The 23,124-nt window shown below is 35.6% G+C and overlaps 6 protein-coding genes across 13 annotated transcripts in view; 2 read left to right on the forward strand and 4 right to left on the reverse strand.

The window, feature by feature from the left end:
- The window catches only part of LOC124954396 (la-related protein 1B), a 31,573-nt gene extending 30,838 nt beyond the window's left edge, over window positions 1-735 (forward strand). Inside the window, exon 18 of the transcript XR_007102544.1 lies at window positions 443-735. The gene's annotated coding sequence lies outside the window, so the exon portion shown is untranslated. The remainder of the gene's footprint in view (window positions 1-442) is intronic.
- Window positions 160-10,935, reverse strand: LOC124954400 (O-acyltransferase like protein-like). 5 transcript variants are annotated; one of them, XM_047507301.1, is made up of 13 exons: window positions 10,791-10,935; window positions 10,300-10,396; window positions 8,498-8,709; window positions 7,506-7,726; window positions 7,341-7,432; window positions 7,038-7,231; window positions 6,771-6,937; window positions 6,443-6,611; window positions 6,039-6,371; window positions 5,779-5,968; window positions 5,478-5,638; window positions 4,929-5,274; window positions 164-1,250 (listed from the first exon to the last, which is right to left on the reverse strand). In XM_047507301.1, coding segments are annotated over exons 2-13 (2,388 nt in total). In that variant the 5' UTR covers window positions 10,301-10,396; window positions 10,791-10,935; the 3' UTR covers window positions 164-948. The 5 variants fall into 5 exon arrangements, with proteins under 5 accessions (XP_047363258.1, XP_047363257.1, XP_047363253.1 ...); XM_047507302.1 differs by lacking the exons at window positions 10,300-10,396; window positions 10,791-10,935 and adding an exon at window positions 8,847-9,124 and having other exon boundaries at window positions 160-1,250; XM_047507297.1 differs by lacking the exon at window positions 10,791-10,935 and having other exon boundaries at window positions 167-1,250; window positions 10,300-10,781.
- Window positions 10,936-12,577: 1,642 nt separating this feature from the next.
- LOC124954418 (UMP-CMP kinase) lies at window positions 12,578-13,928 on the reverse strand. Its single transcript, XM_047507356.1, has 2 exons — window positions 13,508-13,928; window positions 12,578-13,427 (listed from the first exon to the last, which is right to left on the reverse strand). The coding sequence occupies exons 1-2, from the start codon at window positions 13,865-13,867 to the stop codon at window positions 13,149-13,151; spliced, it is 639 nt and encodes a 212-aa protein (XP_047363312.1). The 5' UTR covers window positions 13,868-13,928; the 3' UTR covers window positions 12,578-13,148.
- Window positions 13,929-14,733: 805 nt separating this feature from the next.
- On the forward strand, window positions 14,734-21,897 carry LOC124954397 (rabankyrin-5). 3 transcript variants are annotated; one of them, XM_047507292.1, is made up of 14 exons: window positions 14,734-14,859; window positions 14,945-15,026; window positions 15,131-15,320; window positions 15,435-15,544; window positions 15,606-15,865; window positions 15,953-16,102; window positions 18,310-18,713; window positions 18,803-19,516; window positions 19,583-19,855; window positions 19,936-20,377; window positions 20,489-20,686; window positions 20,835-21,075; window positions 21,211-21,466; window positions 21,546-21,897. In XM_047507292.1, exons 2-14 carry the CDS (start codon window positions 15,023-15,025, stop codon window positions 21,673-21,675), a joined length of 3,372 nt encoding a protein of 1,123 aa, XP_047363248.1. In that variant the 5' UTR covers window positions 14,734-14,859; window positions 14,945-15,022; the 3' UTR covers window positions 21,676-21,897. The 3 variants fall into 3 exon arrangements, with proteins under 3 accessions (XP_047363248.1, XP_047363247.1, XP_047363249.1); XM_047507291.1 differs by having other exon boundaries at window positions 14,757-15,026; XM_047507293.1 differs by lacking the exons at window positions 14,734-14,859; window positions 14,945-15,026 and having other exon boundaries at window positions 15,160-15,288.
- Window positions 15,968-17,990, reverse strand: LOC124954421. Of its 2 annotated transcripts, none has more exons than XM_047507360.1 (4): window positions 17,823-17,990; window positions 17,302-17,347; window positions 17,052-17,225; window positions 15,968-16,969 (listed from the first exon to the last, which is right to left on the reverse strand). In XM_047507360.1, the coding sequence occupies exons 1-4, from the start codon at window positions 17,853-17,855 to the stop codon at window positions 16,683-16,685; spliced, it is 540 nt and encodes a 179-aa protein (XP_047363316.1). In that variant the 5' UTR covers window positions 17,856-17,990; the 3' UTR covers window positions 15,968-16,682. The 2 variants fall into 2 exon arrangements, with proteins under 2 accessions (XP_047363316.1, XP_047363317.1); XM_047507361.1 differs by having other exon boundaries at window positions 17,475-17,982.
- Window positions 21,794-22,753, reverse strand: LOC124954422 (cytochrome b-c1 complex subunit 6, mitochondrial-like). Its single transcript, XM_047507362.1, has 2 exons — window positions 22,521-22,753; window positions 21,794-22,182 (listed from the first exon to the last, which is right to left on the reverse strand). Exons 1-2 carry the CDS (start codon window positions 22,614-22,616, stop codon window positions 22,012-22,014), a joined length of 267 nt encoding a protein of 88 aa, XP_047363318.1. The 5' UTR covers window positions 22,617-22,753; the 3' UTR covers window positions 21,794-22,011.
- Window positions 22,754-23,124: the final 371 nt, after the last annotated feature.

The raw sequence follows: 23,124 nt of genomic DNA on the forward strand, positions 1-23,124 counted from the left end.
ACAATTGTTAATAAGTGATCGAATCTGAGAAAAATAATACTCTTCTAAATAAGCCATCGTCCTTATAGCGAAACCAAACGTAGGAGATATATAAGCGCGTTGATCGTCATTCCGAGCTCGGTTAATTTCTTTTGACGAAGAAATCTCTCTCTCTCTCTCTCTCTCTTTTCCTCTCTTTTATATCTTCTCTTTATGCTAATATCAATATAAACAGATCTTTTTGTAAATTCCCTTAAGAGATGCTTTCTTATATCAAAAGTAAATGAAAACTTAGATCAAAACGGAAACGAGTATTATCATTTATGAAAGTAACCAACTCAAAAACTAAGTTCATCAAGAAAGGAAGCAGTTATCGAAGAGGCTTGGTTCTTCTTCTTCTTCTTCTTCTTCTTCTTCTTCTTCTTCTTCTTCTTCCGTTCAAAGCTTGAGCCTTCTGTTTCAGTCTTCCGTTCCGGTGCGACGAACCAAAGGGGATGTAAATACTCGGCTACGTGCACGTGTCTTCTGTATATCATGAGCTACCGCAGGCTCGTTAAGAAAGGCCAGGCTACTACTACTACTACCATCGTCACCACCACCAACTTCTCCCTTTTGGATTTTGCTTACTACGATCTCTCCTTCGCTCTGTCGTAACCCGGTGTTCATTCATAAAACGAACGGATCGCGTCTGCTCCACGCACGTGCCATCTTAGAAAGAATCTTAGAAATTTGTAACAATTGAACTTTTTCAAATAATCATCATCGATGAGCATAGAAGAATAGTTGATATTATTAGAATTTAAGACGAAATAGTTGCATAGAAAAAGAAATACGACAATGGTCATATTTCGTATCGAAAGTAATAAAAACAGGAGAATCCTTAAGATCTCGAAGAATGCACAGTAGCTCGTTGTTATCTGAGCGAACGTATCCCTAATTTGGGTTAATAAAAATTTGAAAGGTATCGTATTACAAGAAACACCGACGACCAACGGTTCTTCGGTAGCCGAAGAAGCTGCTAAGAAAGAGGAAAACGATATGCGATGTAAAGTCGAAAATGTAACGCGTCTTCATACGTGTCGGATACATAAACACAATACTACGTGGGAGGAGGAGAAGAAGAAGAGGAAGAAAAAAAAAGGAGTATTTCCTTCCGAGAAGATCTGTGCTTAAATCATTTTTTAACGACCCGATCTGTCTTCCTTTGTAAATTCTCAGTCCCGTTGATTCGTAAACAATCTTCTTGACACTCGCAAGACCTTCGGTATTACCTACGGATCGTAAAAAATAAAAAGATTTTTTTAGGAAAAATTCTATGCTAAAAAGGAAAATGAGATTAGTTGATACACTTTACGTTAATATTATGCATATATTTTTTATATTCCTTAGACGTTAATATAGCATATCTTTTTTTAATTAGTTAACAAATATTTTTTTTCTTATTACTATTATTCGCAGACATTTGAAGGTCTCATCTAATTAAGAATTAGATTAACGATTAGTCGAAAACTCAAAGAGTGGATCGCGCTTGAAATGCATGCGCCTCATGACTTCGAGTGTTTTCGAGAGACAGAGAGAGAGAGAGAGAGAAAGAGAGAAATAAACCGATAAAAATTCATTCTGCTCTAGAATGGCTCTAATTAGCGGCAAAAAGAGCTGAAAATAGAGAGGCAGTACGCCGCACACGAATATACCGGGCGTTCGCTCCGAGTTCGGTGGAGCCTTAAGTGGCTTTATCTGCCTTTTTCCCAGGGTAGTGCCTCTCAAGATGGCAAAAAGTCTAGCTCGCCGAGCCTGTCACGATACATCATTGTCAATAAATCGTCACGCGACGCCTTCGAATCGCTGTCAACGAATTAGCCCACCGTTTCGCATAACTACTTAAAAAATATACAAAAAATGTCTCTCCAAAATGTAAAATGGAGGAAAGATTATGTTGCAAGTTTATCCTGTCATATTCTTACTTTATTTCATATTTTAATTAATAAGTTAATATATATATATATATATATATATATATATATATATTTTTATATATATATATATATATATATATATATATATATATATTTATATAGATATATAAATATATATATATATTTATATATACAGTCCGTAAATAACTTGGTAGAATTAGCGTTTAACATTAAAGAAGGTATGAAGAATGCCAAGTCTATTATCGCGCGATCGCTTTGCGAAAAAGGAAGAAAGTTTATTATCTTCGTAGCGATGGGTGCGAAGGAGATAAAAGACGAAGAGGCGCTTATAAAGAAAAGAGGGTGGGGGTGAGGCGCCTCAAGTGTTTGCACATGAGGACGAAGGAGACTTTTCAACTACCTACGTCAGCGCGGTCAGAGACTCGTCGTCTCTCTCTCTCTCTTTCTCTCTCTCTCTCTCTCTTTCCCACTCGTTGCGCAACGATAGAAAGAAAGTCGAAGAAAAATCGTAAATCGTCATGCACTGTCAGTCGTGCAATTCGGTAAAAAGAGACTGGCGCCTAGAGCCGAGCACCCATCTTGCAGGAAGGGATCTAGCCTTTTCTTCTATGCTATCCTCGCTTGCACTTTTGAAGGATCGCGGGAAAGTTTAAGTGCTCGGATACTTTTCTTCTGTATCGACGCGATGACATACGAATTAGTTTTCTCTAATAGAGCTCGAACAAGTAAATACTTTTAGCTTTGTAAAATCTCTTTCTCACGAGGAGAGTTTGACAAGAAACTCTTATTCGATGTCAGTGCTCATTCCTTTTCCTTTTTGATAGAAAAAGACAATTATGCTTTCTATATCTTTGTGAAAGAAATGATAATCTTTAGGCTAAAATAGTCCTTCGTACTCCTGAAACGGATTCGCAGTCATTGTCCGTACTAATAACGCGTGAAAAGAAAAAATATACGTTTATCCTTAATTCGCATTAAGCAGACGATCATAGCAATGACTATGGAATGATAGGGGGATGATGTTAGTCGAGAGAGATGATCTTTTCCACAGTCGGAGATCCGTCGTAGTTACGTTCGCATTGCGGAAAAACGTGCCCCGAATATCCCAGATGTCGACCACACGTCGACGGTAACCCACGAAGAGAGAAAAAGAACCTGAAATTTACTCCCTTTCTGTTCCTTCGCTGCGGGGTGCCTTGGGAGGTGGGGGGGTTGCGTTTGGATTGCACCACGACAGATATCCAGTCGCGTAACCAATTTACGTGATGAAGACGCGACACTGTCTCCTCGACGTTAACCCTCAGAGTGATGCCTTATTATGATCGTCCATTTAGCTCGATTATAAGACGACTAAGTTCATGGGCGATAACGCTATTGATGCTTTGCAAAATAATCTTAGAGATCGGTATAGCGACTCTTTTCTTTTCCCACGGAGTAAACATTAACCCCAAGGGTGTTTTCTGCGCGTGCTGAAACATCTCCCTTTCGTATGCCCTATTATTTTCTATTGCTCCATTAAACGGCCCTACGTCATAATATTAGAAATAATATATAGTACGTGTTACTCGATTCATCGACTCAATTTGCGATTTTTGATTTTCGATTTTCGATTATTCTTTCGATCGAAGAGAACAGATATCGTTAATCACGTCATTTAGTAAATTGAACGAAATGATAGAAGAAATGTACAATGAGATTGCTGTTCGAAAAAATCGTATCCAAAGAACATAGAAAATCATTTTCGAAAGACTTTCTCGACGTATCGATTACTTCCGCGAATAGGACAGGCATTGCATTGTCATTTTCTCGACTTAGTTTAGTCCGCTTAAGCCTCCACCGAAGAGAGGATAAACTCTCTCGTCGTCGACGGCAAGTCAAAAGGGGAGATGTGAAAACGGTGGCTTAAATAAACAACGAGGAGGTTCGGTGACGATTTGGACATTTAAATTCGTTACCGAGTACGCCAAAGATTGAACGTAAAAGTAAAATATATTTTACTTTTATGGCAGGGAGAGAAATAAAGGGAGCACTTTCTTTTTGTTTTTTATATTTCAATCGGCCCGACGGACTAATCGAACGAAAGAAGAAGGTACACGAAACAATCGATTATTTTTAATCAATCGATGCTACGCATATCTCGACGAAACTTTACTCGAAATAATGTGCGGACGCGATCGTTCTAATAGATAATACGTACGATGTATATTATAATAATTATCTAGTACTGTACAGTGTATTTACAGATTGGGACATTTAAGTAACGCACCTAAATATCATCATTATTCATGGATAGACGTAAAATTGTATAGTATTCGAAGATAGTAAACGAATAACGCGTTTAAAGAAACAAACGTAAGGGGAAATATTATATACTTTGGCCATTGGTACCATTTATCGAGCCGACGGTTCGGGTGTTTCCTGTGCGTCTAAGTAAGTAAGTACATACTTTAAATGTTCCTGTATATATAACACGGAAAAGAGGTAGATGCAAACGATTAAATGAATATCACTTGACGTTTGTTACTTCGTCCAATCCGAATGCGAAATAGTTAGCTAAAACTAACGAGACACTCCGAATCTAAAGGTCAAGCGTAAAAAGCATATTTTGTCGTCGAAGTGTACGGACTTAAGATATTATACAATGTATTTGTCGAATTACTTGTAGATTAATTTATCGATAGTATAGATAAGTTTGGGATCGGCCATCGATATTAAGATTATCGCGGTGAAAGAGAACGTGATTATCTATCGTAAGAGACCTACAACAAAATGCGATACACAAATACATCCTATCTGGTCTCGTTAGATGTCAACGTTTTATCGAAAAAAAATTTTAGTAAAAAGAAACGCGTCGATCGTGAATTAAAAAATATGGAAGAAGAGATCATATCCGTTCTGTCCTAATTCGTTCTTCCTCCAGCTCCGATCTATCAAACGTATTTCTGTTGTCGTCGATCTCAGAGGCACCGATAACGTAAATGCAATCACCACAATTTTCATCTTCCATCCTACCTTCGGATGGAATTGCCCCTTTGTTCCTTTCCTCTTGGTCGATTACGTAAAAATCGACGGTCTCCTCCGAGTCACAGATGGAACGAATGTTATCACTGTTCGTAACATTCTTATAAATCTCGGCCACCGTAGACGACGAAGAATCCTCGATTGTCCTATATATTTCCTTCTTCGAGTCCGTCGAACCGAACACTTTCGCGCTATCATCCTTCGAAAGGAAGCAAGACGTTTTCTTCTTGCGAGATAGATACGTTCGATCCAGTATCATGAAGGGTATCTCAAAGGAAAGACTCCAGAGTACGGAAAGCGCCATAGTAAAAGATAGATTACCGAGGAAAGCGTACATCTGAAAAGAAAAAAAGAAAAGAATCATCGATCAATTGTCTGAGAAGGAAAAAAAATATGATAAATAGAAATATGATAATAGATTCAAAGATGCGTGCGACTTTACGTCGGATCATAATAAATAGCAAATAAGCGAACGTTATTATACCTAAGTATGTTCGTTCTCTTTAATAAAATTAATCGCAGAAGATCGCACATGCTTACCACGCTCATCGAAGTTAAATCGCCGGTGGTGCGCACACTTCCGGCTCGGGACAATAGAAAGACGTAATGACAAAGGTAAGCGCTGTAAGTCAATCTGCTCAGAGGTGTCCAGCCTCGCCAAGAAAGGAATTCTCCGAGTGGACCTTCGCAAATCGATTCACCTATCGTAATTCTTTCTTTTCATTGCTCTACGGTTTCAATATTGCCAACATGACTGTACTTGAAATTATCGTTAGACCGACTCCTTTATTACATCACGTGAATCATCTTTTATATATAAACAGGTTTGATCTACGATTACCTGCATATCCATAGACACTTGAGAATATGATCCAAGATACGGCAAGAGCGAACGCGTGTCTGTGCATGCCGGCATAGAAGCTAGCCTCCAATCTGTTGTAAGGGTGCTTATCGAAATACATTTCTCGTGCTCCAAGAACGGCTGACAGTCCTATAGCAATGGCGATCAACCATCCGGACACTATATAGGGCTATTTAGGGCAAAGTCGCGCATATTTAAATTTTTTATTGGGTCCGATTCGCGCAAAGTCGTTCACTCACCTTACGTAATTTAACATCGTAAGAACGTCTTTTGGCCAATAGATAGCCAAGTGCTAGACCGATTATATAAGGACCAGCTCTGGTGTAAACTCTCGTGTAAACGTACAGGAATACGTTGGCCACGTCCTGTTGTTCCTTATAATAGAACATCGTCGCGGTATATCGATGGATAAAAGTCACAGCGAATGGTAGGATCATCGATAATACAAAAGCAAAACCAATGATGATCCAGAAAAATATTCTTCGAGCTGGCTTGAGCATCGGATAAAGGAAGATCGGGGATAACCAGATCAATTGCATGTCTGTGGCCAGATACCATGATTGGGACATGCACTAAAATTTTGATAAGGCTTTAAACGAGAGTTGATCGTTGAAAAAGGGAAAAGATTTTCTTTCGGATTTACCATGTCGGAAACGTTGACATAGTTATTAACGTAGAGGAGATTGGTCCACCAATTTTCACGGCAATAATCTCGATTGGAACCGACCCAGGCGTCCCAATGTGGACCACTTCCGAATTTGCTATATATAGTGGCATAAAAGCCGATCATCATTGCGTACGCCGGTGTTAACCTGCGCGAAAGAACGTATTCGAATTGTTTTCTTTTCTTCCTTTCTTTTATCTTATATTTACATATATATATATATATATGTTTCTTTTCCTATTCCCTTTTCCTCTTTTTAGGCTTTGCACATTTTACTTAATCTACGTACTCCTTCAAGTATCGATACCTTGAATAACGATGAAGATAAAGACCGATAACGTCCAACTTCCAATTAGAACTTTTTTCCTTTTTTATTATTTCGGTATAAGCAAGGAGAACTCCGCTGAGAAGGAAAAACGTGTCAGTGACCATGTTTCCATTCAGTACCAACATCTTACTCCAACTTTCGTGCATCTAATACAAGGATAGATCGAGGTAACATTAAGAATAACTCAATGGATTCGTTCATTTTCTTTTTCTCTCTTTCATAATTCCCAGATGAATATAAACTCACCTTTGGAACTTGCGTCAGATCCATATTAATACCCATGACCTCCATGTAATAAGTATGACCGTAAATGATCCAGCATATACTTAGAAAACGCAATCCGTCCAAACAAGCGATGGAATCTTGATGTCTGTCGGTATTGAAAAGATTCTTGCAATTCGTATAAAAGGAGAAGCTGCTGAATAAAATATATTCTTTACCTGAAAGAAACACGTGAGATCTCGCTTGAAGGAAGGAAGGAAGGAAAAAAAAGAGGAATAAGCCGCGATGTAATATAAAACTCAATTAACGATGAGAAATAAAACTCACCTTTTGGATTCAATGTACTCGAATGTCCTCTACGTGTGATATCGAAAGTCGTGCTAGCGATAATGATCAGCGAAAAGATAACGAGAATCGATCTGTAATTTTATCAAATGAAAAATCTGCGATCGGTACGGTCGCTAAAGTAAAAATTATAATTCATTTATTTACATGTAAATCCAATCGGACGGATCGAACGTTGTTTGTTCGGTTTCCAAAGTACGACAGGACTTGATTGGAACGTTTATAACGAAATCGACACGACCTTCGACTTTTAAAGGATCCAAAGTGATTTCCAAGAACTCTTGTACTTCGGAATGATTGCAACTCGATGGTACGCACCACATCCATTCGTAAATGATCGTATTGCCCGAGCGCCATTTTGTTGCATTCTAAGATGAAAGGAAAAAAAGAAGAAATAAAAGTAAACGATCTTGGCTATCCCGATAAAGAAATGGTCACACAATGCGAAGGTCTAGGTTGCATCGATGTTCATTTTAGTTTATCCATGATATTTAAATGTTACTCGATGCGAGCGCAACTGCATTATTAGATAGTTATTTTTTGCTCGCTAGCAACGAGAACAAAAGGAACCTTCGAAGCATGGAGTTCATTGTGTTTACAGACGCTATGACTCTATGTCGTCTCTATCGTCGATTGAGTGAAGCCTTGGAGTGTTCTTCCTATATTCTCTCTCTCTCTCCCTCTCTCTTTCTCTCTCTCTCTCTCTTTCTCTCTCTTTCTCTCTCTCTCTCTCTCTCTCTCTCTCTCTCTCGCTCTCTCCGTTTGAGAAAATTTAGAAAAAAAAGTACAAAAAGCATGAACACTTCTATCATGTGTTTACGTTCACGCGTCGAAACTACACGCGATGCAGTCAGCAAGGTCGCGTCTAAGAGTTCGCGAGGAATGATTTATTGAAACATTATCGATTACTCAATCGAATAAGATTACCCGCGCGAACTCTCTCATTTGTATTATATTCCGTCGTATTTCACTTTTGCTTCCTATTTCTACTCACTCGCGATAAATACTCTCGTCGAAATTACAAAAATCTTTCCAAAGAGACAACTTTTGCGAACAAATACATAATATTTTCGAAAGAAGGAACGAAGAGAAAATGGGAGGGGGAGGTATTTCTTTGGTTCTAACGTAGAAAAACTTACAGATGCGACGGCAACGTTCACGAGCAAGTCACCAAAGTCCAATTCTCTGGATGCACCATTATCCTCGGCTACTTCGAATTGTATGGTGGCACTACAAGACTGACCGGAAATTCCGTGATCGCTCTTAACCTGCAGACATTCGTCGTAATTGCCCAACTGTTTATAATTTCCAGTAATGATACCAGATGGGATTTTGACAGATGCGTCGTACACTAAAAAATAAGAAAACGAGTCAAAGTGGTTTTCGAAATAAACACGATTCGAAAGTGATGTACGATTTCAATCTAGTCGACATTAATAAATATATGAAAAAGTAACGTTACGAAGAGATAAGAAATTTTCCTTAAACCTTCTTGATATTTCGACGTATCAACAATCAGTGAAAACCGATTATAACGTTATAACGATGATCGAAAAGCTTTATAATATTCATCTATTCCTAATACATTCGACTCGCATCGATTGTGACAAAGCATAGTGTGGATCGAGGAAAGAATTCACCAACAACGTAAAACGCATATATACATAAATGTGCATGTACGATTAGGGTGATTCAATGCCAGATACATTTCCAAACCGAACCGATGAAGTTTTCGCAAGCGATAAGTTAACGGCGTTACGTGATCAAGTATTAGTCGAATATAAATGCGAGAAACTATTTCAAACGATAAAGCGCTTTCCTTATTTACATTACAATTTGCGTATCGACAAATGTGCTTTCGTAATAGATCCCGGTAAAGTTCAAAGATAGCAATGGAAAAATAAAATAAACAATGGTATTGTCGTTCTTTCGAAAGTGACATTACCGAATTAATTTATCGATGAAAGTGAAAATATATAAAAAGCTCGGAACGGGTATAAGTCTTGGCTGCTAATACTGTTAAATCAACGGATGCGTAATCTCGATGTTACATAATCATCGAAGGTCATTTTTCGTAATCGAGCTTCGATGCACATCGAGCTTGATCAAAGAAATTCCGATTGTAGAATAAACGAGGAATTAAAACGCTCGAATGTCGTCTTCATTGCTTTGAGAATTAAGAAGAGAGAGGGAGAGAGAGAGAGAGAGAGAGAGAGAGAGAGAGAGAGAGAGAGAGAGCTGTAGGGGAAATCGATCGATTATCTAATATCGAGTGAAACAGATAAACCCTGATACACAAGGACGGTCATCGGCACCATAGTTACTTCTTATTGACCCACTTCGTTTCTCGACTGACGCAGAAACCGATTACAACCGTTTCATACACATGCCAGTTGTTTCTTACGCGAGAATGACCGTGATAAATGATCATAGATTTTCGTAGAAGCATCGATCAGGAGATAGGCCGATGGTAAAGAGAGGAAAAAGAAGCGCAACGAGCGGCCGTTTACCGTGACAGCGTGCGCGTCTTTACGGTAACACGGAGCTCCACTCGTGGATCTATCGGAAAATTAAGAAAAGAAAAAGGAAAGGCGTAAAGGCGCGTGCGTTAACTTACACAGATCGGTGCGCTTTACAAGCACATCTCTTTTCCCCGTTAAAACGAACCTTACCTTCTATCTATGGATATTTCACGATAATTAATAACATCTAATTATCAAACATCTAAATATTTCTTTCTTCACTCATTATTAATGTCTTATTATTCAATGTCTTTCGATTGAATAGATTCGAGAAAGTAATAGAAGGAAAAAAACCGGTACTGTTTCAAGGACGATACATTTTCGAGGATTCCAAATGATCTCTCTAGATCGCTCTGTAGAATAATACTCTGTTGCACAGAATTTTATCATTTTTAATATTTTACTTTATATTTACTCACTCTTCAAAGCCCACGGTGTGTAACGCGCGAGTTCCTCCAAGTAGATGGCGCTGTCTCGCTGACATTCGTTGGTACTCCATTTGGTAGGCTTAAAGGGCTGCGTGAAAACGTTTAAAAGGATAGTTTCTGGTTTGATCGAGAGACCTGCTTGTACGTTCGAAACTATCGTGAAAATAAATATAAGAAAGGCGAAGAAAGAAACGGGAAGATTAATTGAAAGAGATAATCGTGCGAATCGACAAGGGTTGACGAGTCGAAGGACACCCATCTTTATCTTTTCAAAGAGCTTTCCGCGTACGTCGAGCGTACGTATAAGAATGGAGTTGTGGAAAAATGGAATTCGAGGATCATCGACGAGAATCGAAAAATGTATCGACCCTATCGAAGAAAACCGCCGCGAGCGACCGCGCTAGTTGCGTGAATGCTACAATGTGAGCGCGCGTAAATCCGCATGAACGAGAGAAACACGGCAAAACGTAGACTGTACGTACTGTCAATCGACGGTTCACTTATATATTGGACAACGACGAGCTAACGAGGAGGAGCAAGTTGCTGCTTCGGGGGAGTGCTCGGCTCTCGTAAGAGACCTCGGCTCGACCGATGGTATCGCGTCTCCTCTTATCGATGTAACGAAGATTATACTTCTTACACGAACCTCTACTACCGGCAGCTACTCTTACTACTCTTGCTCTCGCTCTCGCTCTCGCTCTTGCTCTTGATCTTGGTCTTGCTCTTGGTCTTGCCGATACTCTCTCTCTCTCTCTCTCTCTCTCTCTCTCTCTCTCTCTCTCTCTCTCTCTCTCTCTCTCTCTCTCTCTGTCTCTCTGTTTCTCCCTGTCTCTCTGTTTCTCCCTGTCTCTCTCTGTTTTTTGTCTCTCTCTCTCTCTCCCGGACCGGAGAGAACGAGAATTTGGTCACCTTCCTAAATCGACGATGATCCTTTCATTCCTGATTTGATTTCCGATCAGAGATTAATTTCATTTATTTATTTATTTATTTATGATCTCTTACAATACGTTAGGACTAATAAAAAATCTAAATGACGAACTTTAATCCATCTTCCAAGATAATACCCGATGATGATCGAACGATAGAACGTAGAAAAAGAAAATATGTGTAGAATAAAAAATTCTTTATCTTCCACTTTTTTTTCTTCCAAGCTACATTTTTCTTCTTCTTACTCGATATTATTTTTGTAAAATAAAACTGTTCGATTCATGTGTACCTGAAGGAGAAACTTGAGATCTTAATCGGACGAGATAAAAATTACAAAAGTATTATCGTTAATCGATAGGCGGAACAACGTTATCGGTGATTCAGGACGATGTTTACTCGAGTAAATGTCAACGTCCTGTTAATGAGGCGCACGATTTAATGCATTCGTCGATGCAAGAGAGTACGTCGTTACGTACGTAAGAAACTCGTCGTTATGACCTGTCAACATTTTCCTTTAAAAAATACGACACTTGGCTGTCATTTGAGAAAAGATTAGAGAAAAGGAGGGGGTAGCGCGGAAAAAAAAAGCAAAAGTCGTGCGAAAGGTCGTCAATCAAGTATTAAAGCTAAAGATCGAAAGAGGCAAAATTCTATGTTTCTTATATATCTCGTAGGTACAATAATTTGATGACGACGAAGCCATTGAAAGCGGGTCGCCGGTTGGTGGTTGGTGTAGGAACGCGCGACATGAAATTTCGAACGGAACAGTACGAGAAAGTTGTGGATAAAACGAAAAAAAAAAAAAAAAAGAAACTGGTTTCGAAATCCGGACGCGAACAAAAAATAAACGTGAAAATTTTATGGAGTTACTTGGAATGACGCACAAAAATCTCGGTTATAGATTACAACGACCTCAAAGAAAGTCCTATCGTTATCGTTATTCACGTTGGAAAAAACGGATAATATCCATTGTCGTCGATATCAATGCATCGAGCTTGAAATTAACTGTAATCATAGAAGATAGATACCTACAATGAAGATACGAGCAAGGAGCCGCGCTACGTCGTATTCGTTCACACCCGTCCTGTGTATTCGCTTCTTACATAGTTTCCTTTCTCTTTTTGACCGATTAATATTCATCATAATATTAATGAGGACGCTTAAACATGCCCGGTTATCGCTATGTAATTCGATTTACGCCTTAGAGACGTCGACGACCTCTAAGATTTCAGTTCGTCTTCTCACCTTCCATAATTATTTCATACTTGTTGTATTCCTGGAGATCGTAAAAATAAATAAAAAATAAATAAATAAAAAGAAAAATAAAGAAAAAGAAATGAAATCGTTGTTAAATCTTTACCACCATAATATATAATTTCCACACCCATTTTTATAATTTGCTAATTTATCAGCTACATCGTTATATGTCCTTCTGTCAAGTATATCTCATACTTGACATTCTGGTAACATTTTTTAAAAATATTTATGTACTATAACAATATCTCGTTTTTATGTATACAGCTCAGTATCAAAGAATTTATAATTCTATACGATCTTATCATCGTTAAACAATTTAAACAAAAGCACTTTTCTTTTGTTCCCACATTCTCTCCCTATAGAATTGTACAATAATACGCATCAAGGAATGTTACATGGAGATCACATAATTTCTAAAGCGAGCATATCGTTCTAAAATTACGATTATAATATAATCTTGATAAAATATTCCTAAAATACCAATTGATAAAAATATATTGTATAAAGGTAATATAATTTTTTCTCATTATATGTCAAGCATATATTTTTTCTCTTCGTAAATATTATTAATAACAATATTATTAATTAACAGAGGCTTGTAAAATCAATGATCGATATATAGCAACTAAGACTAAGTATCGACCGTATACGGTTATTTACCATTCTATGGTAGGTAAAAATTCTTCTACATCTTTCAATACTTCCAATGGTGCTTTCATAGAATCGAACTTAAATACCAGGCCCTGCTTTTCATAATGCTCTATTATCGGTAATGTATTATTTATGTAAACTTCGTGCCTCTTTATAAGGGTTTCTGAATTGTCGTCGCTACGCCCGCTACCTTTGGCTCCACGATCAAGACATCTCTGACTACAAACTTCTTTGGAACATTGACAGAATAGCACTCCTTTCAGGAGCACCTTATCGGACATGACCTATCGCAAAAAAAACAGATATTAGTAACGAGCTTTAGCCGTCAGAAAAAAGTCGTCTTATAAAAAGATCAAAAGCGTACCTTGTTCCAACCAGTTAAATTATCTTCGTTTCGTGGAAAACCATCGATGAGAAATCTTTTTTTCGATGCCTTAGATACTTCCATGGCACGATTCAATAGAGAACAAGTAATTTCCACCGGAACAATGCTTCCATTTTTAAGATGATTTTCGATAAGCTCGCCAAATTCCGAACCGGGCTTGGTTCTCTCTTCTCGCAAGAGATCACCGGCCGACAAGTGAACATAACCATACTTCTCGGATAAAAGACGACATAACGTACCTTTACCTGCACCTGGCCCACCTAACACAAACAAAACTTCAAATTTTTGTACCGCAGACATTGCTAAACGTCGCAGTCCAGCTGCGTATATCTTGAACATAAAATATGACAGAACTTTCTGATCAAGAGGTTTCTATCTATCTACTATACTATCTCCTATACCAAAGAGACTTGGCGGCGCCATTTTTTAAATCGTCTTTCTTGGCAAACGACATGGCTAACTCTTCAAGAATCCAAAACTTCGTCCAAAAAGGCGAATTATTTAATAATAATAATAATAACAACGATTTTACTCGATATTATTTTACGTCTTCGCATTGTTTCAAAATGAATAATAAAATTAAAAAATTGAATCAATCGTTCTTAAATCTTTGTTTGATTTGTAATACCGTGTACGAAGGCATCAAAATCCGATGTACGGCCATTAGAAACGAAAGGTTATATGCTTTAACGTTTGTCATTTATATTCCTTGGATAATGGTATTTCTACTTCGCCTTAAATTCGCTCATCAATTGTTTTTGCCACAGCTTGAATGCGCAAATTATATTATTCACAAATGCGTTAGCGTTAGCATCTTGAAAGTATGAACGAATACTATTATATACTTCGTTCACAAGATTGTAAATATCTCATCGTAATGGTACAATAATATTTTTCTTCTTATTATGAAGAAAAGAAAATTACAATGGTAAATAATCGATGACATCAGTATAATCGTGTAGTAAAATCACGATGATTGATTTTTATTTATTAAAGCTATATATAAGTTAATTTTAATTCGGAGTAAATGTAGAGCAATAATGTTTTAATTTATTGGGTTAAGAAGTACTTAAGAATTAAAATTTATTCGTTAACGTTAAATACTTTAATAATAGTTCATAATTACATCATCGATGTCGTTTCTCAAATAGATCATTTCGTCTGTCGTTAGATAGAGGGACAAATATAGGAACTTTTTCTATCATTCGTGTGGCATTAGGTTTATCAGATAGTTGCGCCGATGAATGCGACTGACAGATGCAGTAAATAGTGTGGGCGGATATTTAATGAATTGTCCCTTTCTCGCGTTTTTTTTTCGTCTTTGCGTCGCCGTATGTGATCCATTTCAAAAATCAAATTTTACAGTTTTTTTTTTTTTTATATGTATATACTCATTATAGAATCAAACTTACATAGATAAGCGGCCTGTGGATGCCGTCAATCGAGAGATTTGCCCTACGTTTAAGGTCATTTTAAACAATTACACGGAAGATTATGGGTGGGTTTATGAAAACATAATTTTTTAAATAACATTAAATATCTACTATGTATGCTTTTACGTGAGGGAATTAACGTACTGGAAATATTTAATTTGTATTTTAGAAGATACTACAGAGGCACAAAAATGGCAACAACATTTGTGTTTATTGCGAGAACAATATGTCAATTTGTATAATGCAAATGCAGAACTACAGCGTGAATATGCTATTGCAACTGCAAATAAACAAGAAAATGGATTTGTTGGTCGGCTTTTAACGACGGTAGCATCTTTGTACAATCAACATAACTACAGGTATATATATATATATATATATATATATATATATATATATATATAAATATAAATATTTTATGTATCCTATGACAAGTCAAAGGAGTCATTAATAATTTCATTCCTTGATTTTAGTGACATTACCATTAAATTGGCGGATCAAGAAATACCAGCTCATAAATTTGTACTGTCTGCTCGCAGTGACTTCTTTGGTGATTCTATTCTTGCTGGTACACCAGTATTAGGTAATGCGAATGAAATCAATCAATTTCAGAAATTATCCTAGATATGGCAAACCTTTTACAGATTGGAGCAGTCTAGATACACATGTAGGATTAGTTTTATTGAAATGGATTTACACAGGAAAGATTTCCCAAGAAAATTTAACATTAGACTTAATGAGGGCTGCTTCGTCTTTTCAATTATCAGAATTGGTTGAGCAGTGTGAAAAGTATTTGATTGGCGTTGTCGGTCTTAAAGATTGTGTTCGATTGTATGTAGCTGCCGAAGAATTGGGCGTACAAAAGCTCAGAGATCATTGTAGTTCTTTGATCTCTGCACATTGGGTGGGTAAAGTATTTCTTTGAGAAAACTTCTATAGAAATATTTCTATCTATAGAAAATAATGATTAAGTTGAAAATTTTATTTACAGGAAGACCTAACGGGAGATGATTTCAAAGAGATGCCTGGTTCTTTATTATATAAATTATTACAAGCCAAAAGCACATACCCTTTACATTCGGCAGTTCGTTTAATAAGGGAGGACGTTGTATTTTTGTATTTGGTTGAAAATAATGCAGAGGTAAGGAACATTTTTTTTTATTTAATTACTTTCCACTCATTCGTTATAAGGAAATTAATATGCTTAATCGTATAGCAAATTAGGAAATATATGCTATGATAAAATGGGTGAGTGTTAAAAATATATCTATCGGGTTAATATTTAAAGGATAAATTAAATTATTCGCGAAGTATATTAAATAATATGCAAATTGTAAATAAAACAGTATCCTTAATAGAGATAAAATTCTTTTCGTTATTGTTAAATTGTTGTTCAACGTGATATATATGAGATTTTGATTCTCTTCAACGTATTTAAATATTCCCTTAACACAATGATATCACAAAAGTATTAATATCTATTTTTATGTAAATTTGTATAAATACAATATCAGAAGTACATTCTTGAATGTAAGCGCACTCATTGCATTGAATACTGTTGCATGATAAAAAATCCATTGAATATCTCGTAAAATATAGATATTTTTCTCTGAAATTACACTTTACGCGTAACAATGTCTAAATATTGATGCTATACCGCTATATGCATTAAAATATTTCCATTAGTCCGTTTGAATAATAAAATTCAATTACCATTTCTGTTAAATATGTAAGAATTTAACAAATAATAAAAATAGCGCCGATAGAGAGACAATAGTCGGATTTACTATCTTATTTGAGGGAGAGAAATTACAAAAATCAGAATTGCAGTAGCAATATTCGGGTGGTCTACCAGTTGCTCCTCTATCCTCGCCATTGGCACAGCCCTCTTTGTAAACCGTTTTTATTACTTCCTCCGTATCGTACCATTCACGTTTTTCATAATCGTAAGATTTAGATAAGTACCTTTGGGTGGCACAGTCTCTTTGAACCGTTTTAACCATAGATGCTGAAACAGCGTCAAATAGGATTAAACGTAATACTTAATCGTTTGACCTTTTAATATTTGCCTTTTTAGCAAGTAGACATACTTTGTGATTTATAATAGATAGTTTTTTTTACACAAAATGTTGATGTAGGACAAGAAACTTGAAATGTTTTATTTCCATTGAATTGGGAACAAAGTTGTTCCGATGCATCATATCCTGAAAATATTGCTACACAACGGTAGCACATAATGCCTTCTGCCTTTGTTTTTAAAATGTCTAAAAATACACATAATTAGAGACGTTTTGCAAAAATCTATCTACAATAAGTATATGTTAAAAAAGTTTTACTTACATAAAAATATAGTGACTAATTGAATTAACGAACTTTCCACTCGCATCTTAAAAAAATGTTTAAAGCAGAAAATAAAATAAAATCATTCGCTCTGGCAAACAGTTATCATTTGCCAGAAAAAGAAAAAGAAAAAAGAAATAGGAATGTATTTCGAAACGAATAATTTATCATACGTTCTTTTGTATTTCATTCGATGCTCGGAGGACTAATGTTACCAAAGCAGTACATTCTTAAGATATATATTATACTCCAAAAATGTCTAAAAAACACGACAATCGATTTCCTTATTTTACGGTTATGTTGACATTGAATCGATGCACTTTGAAACTGCACCTTTTAAGTTCACCAATTCAAAACGAATTGAATGGAATTAAAACGAATTAAATGAGCAATGCATGCTTGTTGCACAAGATACACTAGATCGATATTTACTTTATTTATTTTCTTAATTCGTTGTACTGTAAAATAATTTCTTTCCTATACATTTTTATCTTGAAAATTAAGTTAAATTTGCCACATACAGAGAAACAACCGCGGTTAAAGAACCGTATCATTTACTACAACATCATCTCCGTATTCTTTTTGATTTGCCCGTATATCGTCGCGTATTCATATCGGAAAGTAATCTCTACGCTTCCTCCGTGACCAATTCTCTGCCTTCCTGTATGACTACTCTCGAACAGTGGTTCTCAAACTTTTCCAAAATATATACGTTTCCGCCTAACAGTGTAGCGTTACTAATGTTCGAACAAAAATTGACGATTAATATTGAAATATTCAATTATCAATCGTAAAAAGCTTTTATTGAGACACCAACGTTAATTATATTATACAATTAAACTAATTATTTAATCGTTCCTAATCGAATGACTCATTCTCATAAAATTAATAATGATTTTTCTTTAATCTTTTAATATTTTCGTTTTATCCTATAGTTTGGAAAATATCATATTTCAGAAAATTTGTTTAAAAGAAAATAAAACTTTATCTGCCTGTTTATCTGTTTAGCTTCCCAAAGCAGTTAATGTAGTTGATCAGAAAGGGGAAACAGCATTGGAAGTAGCTCTGAAAGCACGCCAGCCCTCATTAGCACGAACCTTGGTTGAACATGGTGCAAATCTTACGGCTAAAGATTCACGAGGTCTTTCTTTACTTGAGAATGCTATTTTAAAAGGTGACTCGTATTCTGCTCAGTTCATCATTGAACAATTAGAGAACAATGGAAGTACTCAGAAATTATGCGAGCCTATTAGATTTACTGATAATATGAAAAATCTGAATGATTACAAGGAATTTGAAGGGTGCACTGCATTGCATTTAGTAACCAAACATGACACTGAAAATATTGTAGCTGTTGCTTCTAAATTACTTCAAGCTGGAATAGATCCCAATTTACAAGATCAAAGAGGATGGTAATTAATAATAAATTATATATTTGCTCTATTGGACTCTTATAAATATTATTTATGAATATCATTGATTTATTTATTTGATCTTTTAGGACTGCATTACATAGTTGTATCTCTGAGAAAAACAAGCCAATATTTAATTTATTAGTCGCATCCAAAAATATAAATTTGGACGCTAGAACTAACAAAGACGATACTCCATTATGTTTAGCAATGAAGATAGATCCGTTCAAATCATTTTTTGCTAAGGAACTTTTACTCAGAGAAGCAACACCTAATCCTGTTTATAAGGATACAGGTGATACTCTCTTACATGTTTTAATCAGAGAAAATAAAGAAGAAGCTGCCTTATTCTTAACCGAATATTGCAAAGATAACTTAACAAAAACTAATAATGATGGTTACACAATTTTACATGAGGCTTGCAAAATAGGTTCTAAACAATTAACAAAAGTCCTTTTGCAACATGGCATACCGACGGACATGGTCACACTTACCACCGAAGATGCGCCCATACATATTGCAGTTTCGCATTTTTATTTAGACATTGTAGAAGAATTATTGAATGCTAAAGGTGCAAATTTACAATTAAATTTGAAGAATAAAGCAAAAGAAACGCCTTTAAGCTTAGCAATAAAAGCTCCATTTAAGAAGGGCAAAGATATTGTATTAGCTTTGATAAAAGCTGGAGCCAATGTAAATCAGCGCAACGAAGAAGGACTAACATTGCTACATCAATCAATATTAAAGGAAGACTCAGCGACGGCAATTTTTTTGTTAGAAAATGATGCAGAAATGAATGTAAAGTAAGTGACATTGGTAACAGGCCAATTCGAGAATATATTTATATTTACTAAAGGTTATATTAATAGGACAGCTAATGGTGAGACGCCGTTGCAACTTTGCGTGCACTGCAGACTTAGCGAGGTGGTTGAAGCCCTTTGTAGGCGGGGAGTAGATACGTCAGTAGGATGCCCATTATGGGATGCACTGGATTCGGATCAAGAAGATACTGCTTCTATTTTAGTCAAACATGGAGCAGATGCCGATTGCTGGGGTCCTGGACCGGATGGATGTTTACAAACTTTATTACACAGGGCAATCGATGAAAATAAAGAAGATATTGCACAATTTCTCATAAGAAGGTATATCATGGACATAAAAGTATTGTTTATGAGGTTAACGTAGGAACATTGTTCTTCATTGAAAATATTGATTCTTATAGTGGCTGCGATTTGAACGCTCCCAGGCGTCCAGGACCAAATGGCGCCGGAGGAGATGAGGCAAAGGATGAATGTACTCCGTTGCATTTGTGTTGCCAATGGGGTCTTGAACAAGTTGTTCAGACTCTTATCGAGCATGGAGCCGATGTGAATGCTCGTGACGCAGAAGGAAAAACTCCTGTTCATGTAGCGATACAAAATCAACATTCACAAATAATATCATTGCTATTGTGTCATCCTAATATAGATTTAAATAAGAGAGATAAAAAAGGATTAACGCCATTCGCGGCAGCTTTAACTGTTCGTAACAATAAAGCGGCACAGGCAATACTAGAAAGATTACCAAAAGCTGCAGAACAATATGATAATAAAGGAAGAAACTTTTTACACACTGCTATACAAAAAGGAGATATGGAAAGCATTTTGTTTTTACTTTCTATACAGGTATATACATGCTATTTATGATTACAATGAGATTGAAATTATGACAGAAACATCATGAAGTACATATAGAAGGACAAATTGATACAGAATCTGAATTTATTTCTTTTATAGGTAGATGTAAATTCTAGAGTACACGATGTTACACAAACGCCACCGCTCCATCTTGCTGCCATTTCTGGAAATGAAATGTTGGTGCGAAGTTTAATTTTAGCTGAAGCACGTGTTAATGATACAGATGCAAATAGAAATACAGCACTACACGCTGCGGCAAAAGCTGGACACGCTACAGTTGTGTCCGCGCTATTGCACGTAAATATATTTTTCGTTAATATTTAATATTATTCAAGTGCTATATCAATCGCGACGAACATGTTTTATGCAAAAAATATTATCCGTAAATTCATATATACATATATGTATACATATCTTTATATATCTATCTCTATTTTTCTTTTAGAACAATATTAATTTTGATGCAGTAAATGCAGATGGCGACAATGCATTACACGTGGCCGTTAGAGAAGGTCATGTTTCAGTTGTAAGAACATTATTGACAGAATGTACTTTGGATGCGGAAGCAGTAAATCTTAAAGGTAGAAATCCTTTGCACGAATTAGCTAGATGCGGAAGAGATAATGCTGCAACTATATGCGAACTCTTTTTAGAGTGTATGTCACAATATCCGGTCAATAACGCCGGTAAGAATAATTTTTATTTTAGATCAATGATTTTAGATAATTATTTGAGATTACAATTAATCGATTATTGAGTTTTAAGTATTATGCGCATGTATTTCTTATACGCATAGTATTGTTAGAATACTTCCATTTCAGATTTAGATGGAAATACACCGCTATTGATTGCCTACATGAAAGGTAATGGTAATTTATGTCGAACATTAGTACGCTCTGGGGCTTGCCTCGGTTCAATGAACAAAGATGGTATCACAATTTTTAATTATCAAGTTGCAACAAAGCAATTGTTATATAGATTATTAGATTCTTTAACGCAAGAAGCACCATGGGCGGATAAAGATCTATGTTTGGAGTGTGGCACAAAGTTTTCTATAACTATGCGTAAACATCATTGGTAAGAATTATCTTACTTTGTCGAAATAACGTGAAATTATTCCTTATCTTTTTACTATACTATCATTTTCTTATTCTAGTCGGCACTGCGGTAGAATCCTATGTAGTAAATGTTCGGGCCAAGATGTTCCCATTTTGAAATTTGGGTTAAATAAGCCTGTACGTGTATGTGCAGTATGCTTTGATGTATTGCAGATAGGAGCAGAATGAGTAAGGATCATAATAAATCAAAATTAACATAAAAAGGAACCAAGTGTCATTCCATCTGCCTTTAAAAGTACAGATGTTAAACTAAAAGTCTGTGTAATTCTATGTCATTAATAATATCTACTTTTTATTGTACTACTTTATTAATAGTAAAAATTTGTTAAAACAATTTCCAAATTATAAATACAAAACAGAAAAATAATTATTTCATTATGACATAAATCATCCTCTATAAGTTACATTTTATTTCTATTATTGGATTCATCATATATACAATGCTTACATGAATTAATCTATGTAATTTATTTGCAACAATAGCCATGTGAAGTTGTCATTAATTCATTTCAATTTGCTGAAAAGAGTTTTGGCCACGCAATGATCTACGCATTGCACATAGTCTACCAATTCTTCAAGGCATGTTTCTTCGGTTTGCTTTCTCGAATTAACACGATCGTTACATGTGTTCAATATTTCTTTTAATTTTTCGCAGTGTTTCTCTGAACATTGTTCCTATAATAAATACAATGTTATTAGAGTATAATAAGAAAGCGGTAACACATACAACGAAACAATTAATATTTAATTATTTATTTATTTAGTCGTTATACAATTGTTAAAACGTTGATTTAATATTGAAGAGATCAAATATCAACAGAGAAATATAATGAAGACTGATGTCTTATAAATGAACGAAATATAGTAATTTCGTGAAATAAAGTGTTGTTAAAAAGTTATTTAAAATGAAACGGAAATATAGGATTATGCCTTAAAAAGATACATTTATCACTACTTTGTGTAAATTAGTTAATTTGTAAAAGTTAATAAGTATTACATAATTAAAAACTCACACGGAGAACTGTTTGAGGATCTACTAGCTCTCCGTCTTCGTCGTCAGCCTTAACTTTTGGAACAAAATTTCTGATAAAATTCTGAATGAAAGACATATTTTAAGAAGATATATATTTTTTGAAACTTTAAACGAACGTAGAAAGAACGTACTCCTAAGACTATCGAGGAAGGCCAATAACTACCTTCAAACGGTATCAGTATATTGTCCAGTCGTTTGTCCTACTACACCATGAAGTTAGCTCATCTTTAGTTAAGGCGAATTTTAAAGTTCGCTGAATATCAATTTTCTAAAGAGAAAAAACAAAAGAAAAAGAAGGAATATCCATTAATTATGATTGGTTGCCATATAATAGCCAGTAACGAATAAAATAATAATAAAGTATTAAGTTGGAAACTATGAAACGGGCGTTGAATGAAAATAAATAACTAAACAAAAACGCCCGTTTCATAGTTTCCAACCTAGTACTTATATATTAGGTTGGAAACTATGAAACGGGCGTTGAATGAAAATAAATAACTAAACAAAAACCCCCGCTTCATAGTTTCCAACCTAATATATTAGGTAAAATAATAAATTTAAAAAAGAAATTGTAAATGTGCGTA

The sequence above is a fragment of the Vespa velutina genome, chromosome 15 (genome assembly GCF_912470025.1).
Source record: "Vespa velutina chromosome 15, iVesVel2.1, whole genome shotgun sequence".
Taxonomy (NCBI): domain Eukaryota; kingdom Metazoa; phylum Arthropoda; class Insecta; order Hymenoptera; family Vespidae; genus Vespa; species Vespa velutina.